The 8,396-nt window shown below is 32.6% G+C and overlaps 1 protein-coding gene across 1 annotated transcript; it reads right to left on the reverse strand.

Moving 5' to 3' along the window:
* Window positions 1-1,111: 1,111 nt before the first annotated feature.
* On the reverse strand, window positions 1,112-7,923 carry LOC105348077 (major facilitator superfamily domain-containing protein 1). Its single transcript, XM_011457382.4, has 13 exons — window positions 7,640-7,923; window positions 7,236-7,342; window positions 6,888-7,000; window positions 6,506-6,561; window positions 6,073-6,216; window positions 5,671-5,829; window positions 4,898-5,013; window positions 4,366-4,466; window positions 3,861-3,969; window positions 3,543-3,680; window positions 2,884-3,023; window positions 2,430-2,547; window positions 1,112-2,235 (listed from the first exon to the last, which is right to left on the reverse strand). The coding sequence occupies exons 1-13, from the start codon at window positions 7,671-7,673 to the stop codon at window positions 2,110-2,112; spliced, it is 1,461 nt and encodes a 486-aa protein (XP_011455684.3). The 5' UTR covers window positions 7,674-7,923; the 3' UTR covers window positions 1,112-2,109.
* Window positions 7,924-8,396: the final 473 nt, after the last annotated feature.

The raw sequence follows: 8,396 nt of genomic DNA on the forward strand, positions 1-8,396 counted from the left end.
ATAACGTCTATTGTTTATTCTGTAACATCTATAGATCTACATATATACTGTTCTTGCTGAGATTTGAATCCAGGTCATCTGGCTTACTAAACATTTTCTCAAGTCACCCAGTTAAACAGTTTAACCACAAGAAATGCTACATACATTGTCTGCTGTCCTCCTCGACTTAATACGAGTGCTAGCGCATGAAGGGCTAATCATCAAAATTGTAAAAGGTAAAAAATGTGCAAGTATACTAGTAGTAAATAATAATTTCATTGTTTTTTTTCTCGAAAAAATAAGTAATAAAAATCTGAAGGTTTCCAACACGTTCCTAATATTGATTTATGTCGCAAGATTGATACTATCAGAAAACATTTCCCAGTGTCTTTGTCTCTGATAATACAAACGAATCAAATATGTAACGTATGAATCAATGACAATTAATTTCATTTACGCACATGACGTTACGTTGAGGCGCAAGCGGGTTTTAATTCGGAATACTTACTTATAACAGAAGAAATGTTAATAAGTACTGAATACTATATATATTAAGTAATTAGAAATAATAAGAAATATTTTTTTTAATACTATGAGTTTATACTAGTATTACTAGGGTCACGGCGAGATAAAATCTACATGTATCATGAAGCCCTTTATATATACTGATCATCTCGTAATATTCAAAGAATAATTCCTTATTCCTTAATCAATATTGTGTCTTCTACATTAATATGCGTATTTATTATTTTGTCGACATCTTTATGCTACCATTACTAGAATCTTGACAATATTTTCAAAAAATAAAGTTTTCGGACAACTTAAGAACCTGATATTCCCTATACATTAACCATAACGGTATCAACCCCCCCCCCCCCCCCCCCCCCCACAAAAGAAAGAAAAAAATATACATGCATGTTACACACAATGCAGTTGCATATTTTTATTTATCTTTTGACGGAATAAGGAATCATTCTATGAGTACTATAAGTTGAGAATTTTGGTCAGGGTGTGCATTATCAAATCCAGTAAAGCTCAATGGCTTTATAAGATAAATATCAGACCCGGGTTGATTTTTTTTATAGAGGAAATTGGTAGGGCACAAGAAGTATTCAATGCAAATCAGAAAAACTTGTTTAAGTAAAAATATAACCTTTATTGATGAGACAGACAGATACAACCTACATACATGTTCACATCCTACACTTATATAATTTCAATGTTTCAATCTACACATGGGTATACACAAAACACTTTTAAATTATATTCTTTTGGCACATTTATGAATGAAAATAACAATAGTTATACTAGTACATATTACAAGTACTCAATACATGTGTGAACACTGTACTAGTATGTATGTAGTTAAAGTTACATGTTTAAACAGATAGTTTACACTTTCCTTTAAGCTTGTAAATTTACATCCAATGCAGTTTGACATAAATACAATTTCATCCCTAATGGTGAAATGGGTTCCTTTCATAATTATTCATACAATGTAATGACAAAAAACAAACATTTACAAGTAAGATTGCATACTGGTAAACAACATGACATCCATATTTAATGTTCTTTCTATTTAATTGCATATTAATACTAATCAATGCTTTGTATACCGGTATTTACTGTACAGCATTTAAAACCATTAAAGTTTGAACTTATTATATCTAGGAAATTTAACAAAAAATCACCATTTATTCCTGCATTTTTTGTTAAACAATTATTTTCTTTGCAAGTTATGAGAATGTGTTATTATAGGCTATCATAATACAAATAAAAGTATGTAATTATAAAGGTTTTCAATATGATCATTGCAAAAAACAAATTGGGAAAAATTTTCCCAATTTCGATTGTCTCATGCAATTTTTGGCCAAAAGAAAATCAAAACCTTGCCTACATTTCAATAAATCTATTGTTCATTTTTTTTTACTGCTCTTCCATGTTTAAGATTGATAAACCAAAAAGAACAATTCTCATACAAAATACAGGCATAGAGTATTCACTCCTCTGTTATTTCCGTCCCTTTTCCCCTACAAAATAATATAATCTTTAGATCTGTACGGCTTTTTTTTAATAAATATAACACCCCACTTCTCAGAGCTTCACTCATAATCATAACTATGAGTGCCACTAATTAATTCTGTGTTCCCGCCTTCCTAACAATGGCTTTTCTTCGTCGTCTTCATCCTTCTGCTTTATGGATTTCTCAAACTCTTGTTGCTGCCTCTCTTTTCTACTGATGTTCAATATGCCACCCTGGGAAAGAAAGAAAATGAAACTAGAACACTTCCACTAGATATATGTACATGGAGATGTAAATCCAAGCATTGGTACACTGTATATAAACCACTCAATTCATGTGATTTCTAGGTTATAACCTTCCTCAGATAATCAACCCAGTTAAAAAAACATTTCTTTAGAAAGGGCCGAATAAAGTACACTGAACATACCTTCCTTTTGTCGTTAATGTTCAGAAAAGTGGTTGTGGCCACACAAGCTAAGGAATTGGCCAACAAGAATATCATCACAAACTTCCATCTCCTCAGTGTCTGATCTGCATCCTGGTCTCTGGAATATAGACGGTATCTAGTTTGTTACATCCTTACAGTAATGTAAAATAAACTCTTCAATAGCTTCATTACTTATGCTTAATGTCACAATATACTGCAGAATCATTTTTATTCGTGGGGGTCAATGTTCGTGGGCAGCCAAAATTTTCCTGGTTCTTGGGGTCGTAATTTCGTTGGTAGCAAGTTAAGGATTATTTTAATAGGTATTTAACAAATGCTTGTATATACATTCTTGGGGATGTAAATTCGTGGGCAAGAATTATCCATGAAAGCCACAAACATTGGTCCCCCACAAACGATGATGATTCCAAAGTATTATTAGAGGTGCACTGACTTGTCATTCTTTCCAAGGATCTGGCCCACTATAAGATTGGAGATTCCAATTCCAATCATCTGTATAGACGTGGTCAGTCCCATGGCTGTTCCAACAGTGGCTTGGGAAACAACGAGTGGAATGGAGGGCCACAGGCTAGCCTGAAATGAAAGCAAATCAAAAGATACAAAATATACTTTTACATTGCGAAATTTAGGATGCATACTAATAAGGAAGCTGGAGATTATTCCATCAAATCAGCATGAAAGTATTTGAGTATTTAAGTAAATTCAAAGTACTGAGTGTTTTAGCTTTAGAATTTAACTAAGTGTAAGTATTTTCCTACATTCATTCATATAATACTCTTATTTTCCTTGAAGTTTAAATAGCTTAAAAGAGCCATGGACATTAAACTTTTTTAAATCTAGTGAAGGGTGATTAATAAACAATTCTGTATAAAAAAAAGTTCCGGAAATTTTTGACGGTCAAGTACTGGTCTCTAATGTATACTAGTATGTGATTATTGCACGTTAGTAATTCCCTCCTTCAACATACATGTAAATCAAAGAATTGCAAAGACAAATAACATTCCTGTTCCCTAAACAATTGAAAGAAACTTATATTCACAGGAGCAAAATAAAATTCACATTCTCTGAATAAATATTGCAACCAGGACTCACAGCAGCAAAGGAGTAGGTGACTCCCAGCCACAGGGTACAGACAAGGGGGTACACAGTGGTGAAGGCTAGAAGTCCAAACAGTGGAATGGTCAGCAAGGAACAGAGAAGGGCCAGAATGCCCCGCCTCCCAATAACATCCTACAAAAATACAACAGGGGCAATAATTAAGTCTCGAGTCAATAGATGTTTTATTGGATAAAACAATTCCAAAAAGTTATAGAGAACCCACTCTTCTGTTAAAATAGGCATGGTAAAATATTTCTCGCTTATCTTCTTCATTTCTGTAATAAAACATTGTATGTTACATATAGTACTCACAATAATCCCTCCTAGAAAGGGTGACAGCACCATAGAAACATCATAAACTGCCCCAGCTATGTAAGCACTGACTTTTGGATCCATATGGTATTTTAAGTGAATGAATTTACTGTATAAACAAACCAAGTCTTATCTAAGCAACAAAGCAGTGTCAGTATAATATATAAACACTTCTACTTTCTGGAAAAAGCTAAAGTGAGTCAATGAACTATGCATAAATGTATCTAAATTTTGCTTATGAGTTATGTCACATTAAACTGGATCAGAATATTAAATTTCTTTGAAAGGTGAAATTTCCATGATTACCCCAGTACAATATACTCTTAAACTACAAATGTAATAGATTTCTCCCCTAAACATTTAGATACACTAATAAAAGAACAGACTCTGAAATACTGTAGTTGAAAATAAGCAATACAGTTATTCCTTTCACTAAGTTGCAATTTTCTATCATATGAACTGAAATAATCAAATGTGTACCAAGAATAGCATTATCAAATCTTACCTAGCATCTGCCACAAAGGGAAAGACTCCATTGTAGAAGAACATAATTGCCAGGGCCAACAACCAGTAAGACAGGGAGAAATGCTTGATGTCTGTTACTTTCTTTAAAAGAGAGATAGAAATGAAAAACAATGTGACATGGACTAATTTACTTACTACTTTTTTTACAAAACATTCTATAAATGTCTACAATGCATGTATTTTAAGTGCCTATTTGTACAAAAACTCAATATCTTAAGTTAAAATTGAAATTTTTGACAATTTTTTTCATTTGTATATTGACCATAATAGGTGAGAGATCTCCTACAGTATAAGTAATGTTCTGGAAAACTCGCTTTTAAAGGAACTTTTAATCATTAAGAAGTAAAGAGATGAATTTAACCATCTGAAGACGTGATTTATGGTTCTTGCATACAGTTTGTTTTTCAAACACCATTTTAGTTTAAAGGCTGTGGCAAATTCTGATTCTTGAAATTTAAACAGCAATAAATTGCCTCCTGTCGCTCTTTAATGAAAGCCCTGTTTTGACCTACCAGCTTCTTGGACTGCATTTTGAGGTTATCTTCATCCCCCAAGGCCCTGACCCCCATCTTGTCAAGGAAGCTGACCACAAGGGCACAGATAAAACCAAGTCCACACAGCATGGCTCCTATCATAGTGATAACAAAGATATTGAGTTAGTAATGCACTGGCTGAGGATATTTGCCATCATAATGGTAGGTCATGTAAATATTTAAGGTTTTAGGTTCAAATGAAATAAATAATAAAATTTGACTTGGTTGCTAACTGGTACAATTCAATTTCTTTATTTACCAATTAAAGGCTCTCAAGGGGCAACATGGAGATTGTACATACAACATCCAATGTACATAAAACATTCAATAAACATATGAGTTGGATGATTGAAAGAGCTAGGACAGACATGAACATTTAATTAGTACTGGTATATATATATGTATGTTTCTATACACTCAATACAATGTCTTCTGTATATTTATGTTAAACACCACGATTAGAACATTTTAAAGGAAAGGTTAAGGTTCAAACCCAGTTCAGTATCTACACTATCTTTTTTTTAGGGGTTACTTAAGGTGCTGTTTTCTGCTAAATGAAGGAAGCCAATTTGGGCCTTCAATTATAAACTACAGAATTTTTTTTAATAATAATGTTAATTTATAATTTTGCAAAATTTGTAAAAAATTATAAGACGCATCAACCCAAATGTAGTTTTACATGTAATAAATATGTTACTGTAATTCAATATGTTGTTCATTGAATGTCTTTGGAAAAACAAAAATTGAATTACCTCCCCATAAAGTCCATGGTAAACCATGCACATCTTTAAAACTCTGTGTAAGGAAGAAATTCAGAACACTCCCGAGTCTAGAGAAGGCCAGAGTGATTCCAAATGCCAGGGCCAGCTCTTTGTTTTTGAACCAATATGCTGTAATTCTGTTCTGTACAACTGAAGAGAAAAAGTTTTGATTGTGACATCTCATTTCTGCTCAAAATTATCCATAAATTAAAGTAATCTGTAACTTTATCTGCAATGATACTGATTTTTTCAATACAAGGTTGAAATTTAGTCAATGCAATCAAAGTAATTTAATTTTCAAGCCATTTCAAAAGTCATAAGACATCTACTACATGTACTAGTATGCGCTTTTGAAAATAAGATTAAAAATAAATAAATCAAAGAACTGTTTACTTGTTAAGGAGCCATTGCCTGATCCGAATAATAATCTTCCAAGCAACATGACTGGCAGCAAATAGGATGTCCCCTTAAGGAAAGCACCAGCAGCAAATGTACATGACCCCAAAACGCACAGGAAAGAAAACAGGAAAACGCCCACTGTAATTGAAATCAATTGACAAATTACAATTATCTTTAGATTGTGCATGTTCAAATTTTATACTACTATATACATGTGGTTGATCAATAAATAATTTTATACATCTTTTTATCAATGTACATGTTGATCGAGCCTTGTTTCAGAAAATTCATTTTGAATCTATAAAGCATGATTGCTCTTTTCATTTTGTATATCAAATTGTAATTTTCTTTTGAAAACGGAAACATGGCTGCATGGGTGCACATACAGTGATGATTATTTTACTGCTGAAAAAAAGAGTCGACTCACATCTGTTTCCCAATTTATCGATTAAAAATCCTGCTCCTATAACCACCAAAGCATTTCTGTAATGAAAACAATGCAAAATAACATCAAATCTTGTTTATATAGATAAAGGAATCTTTTTTCTGAAAATTTCCTTAATATAAATATACCAAAACATCAAAATGATAAGACTTTTGAGGAGATGAAATATATATCAATTCGAGATTATTAGATAGACAGTTACTGGTCAGGAAATTGCTATTTTACAATCAATAATAAAAATTAGGAAAATTAAGGTCATTCCAAGTTGCACTTTATTAAATAACAACATTAATTGTTATCTTGCGTCCTTATTATCATATTTCTTCTTTAAACTAGTTGAATGCTGAAAGATGCAAATACTAACGTCCAGGCGTAAATAGCATAAAGCAGATTGTAGTCATCGTCGGACATTCCCAGGCAGCCATCGCAGTCACAGACTTGGTGGCTCACGTTTCCAGCGGTAACATTGGTACAGTTCTGTTATAGATGAAATAAATAGTTCCAAATCTATTAACTTCCTATATTGCACACATAAGAAACAGTTATAATCTACATCATTATATATTTATCAATAACTAAATTTTAATTTTTTTTCTTTCAAAAATGAGTTTATACTCACTTCACTGTTGGTAAACTTGTCTTGCAAAACAAAACAGAAATAACTGAATAATTAAAAAAAAATTCTCTTTCAAAAATGAGTCCATATACTCACTTCACTGTTGGTAAAATCGTCTTGCAAAACACTTGGCATGTCAAAACAGAAATAACTACCGAATGTCAGCATACAGTTGAAGAAAAGGACGAGAAACCTGTAAGGTGCTGAAAATGCACAAAATATACATTTTGCAAAATTGTTACTTGTAATTTGAGAGTAAAATGACTTATTATTCCATGTTTACAATGTACTCCTGAATTATCAAACTGTGACACAGAGTTTATTTTTTATAATTGTGTTACAGGTATCTTAAAAACTATTAATGTTCAGCCAACTTCTTACACCTGGATATTTAAATATTTAATTGTATTAAAAATATTCCAAATGCATGCGACTTTTATCAGTGCAGCTTAATTACTTGTCCAACAGCTGTCCAATAACTCCCAAAACAAATATCTTACCCCGAGAAGGATCCATACCACAAGGACCTTCCATTCTCCAATTTTAGGAAAAGCTCAAATACACTAGCTGTAGCTATAAAAAAAATACTAAACTACAAAAGAAATGGTATCTGTATGGATTAGAGTAAGTTTATTCTCATATGCTTTTTAGGTCATAGTCCTTGTGATCTAAATTATCAATATGCAAATATGATAGTTATGGTATTTACGTCCCTAAGTTAGACTTTGTCAAATAATAGTGGAAGCACTTCCAAAAATAACAATCAGCTGACTTGAGATGACCAAGTCGTACATGAAATGAGTTTATATTTTGACATCTCGGTCGCAGGGTTATTCGTGAAATCACATTAATAATTCAGAATTTTACAATTTCAAATTAATATTGAAAAATTATTTTGTTTTTGCTCTCAGAAATGATTATTTCTCTTAATCTTTATATATTATTATCCCATTGTTAAGGTATCTAGCATTGCAGAAAAAAATCAGAAAGATATTTACAAATCCTTTCTATTTTCACCAACTACACAGCTTGGACGACCTCACTTCTGATATGAGTCTCACTTTCATTTACATGTACATAAATCATATCGGTCAGAATGTGATCCAGGTTAAACTCCATTCCACTGCACTGGATTTTCAAACTATCGAATTTGGAACTCATGCGCGGATCTAGAGGTGAGGGTAGGGTAGGGTCGGGGGGGGGGGGGGTCAAACTCAAATAGCCGTCGTACCCCCCCCCCCCCGGCAAAAGTGTTCT

Source organism: Magallana gigas, chromosome 7 (assembly GCF_963853765.1).
Source record: "Magallana gigas chromosome 7, xbMagGiga1.1, whole genome shotgun sequence".
Taxonomy (NCBI): Eukaryota; Metazoa; Mollusca; class Bivalvia; order Ostreida; family Ostreidae; genus Magallana; species Magallana gigas.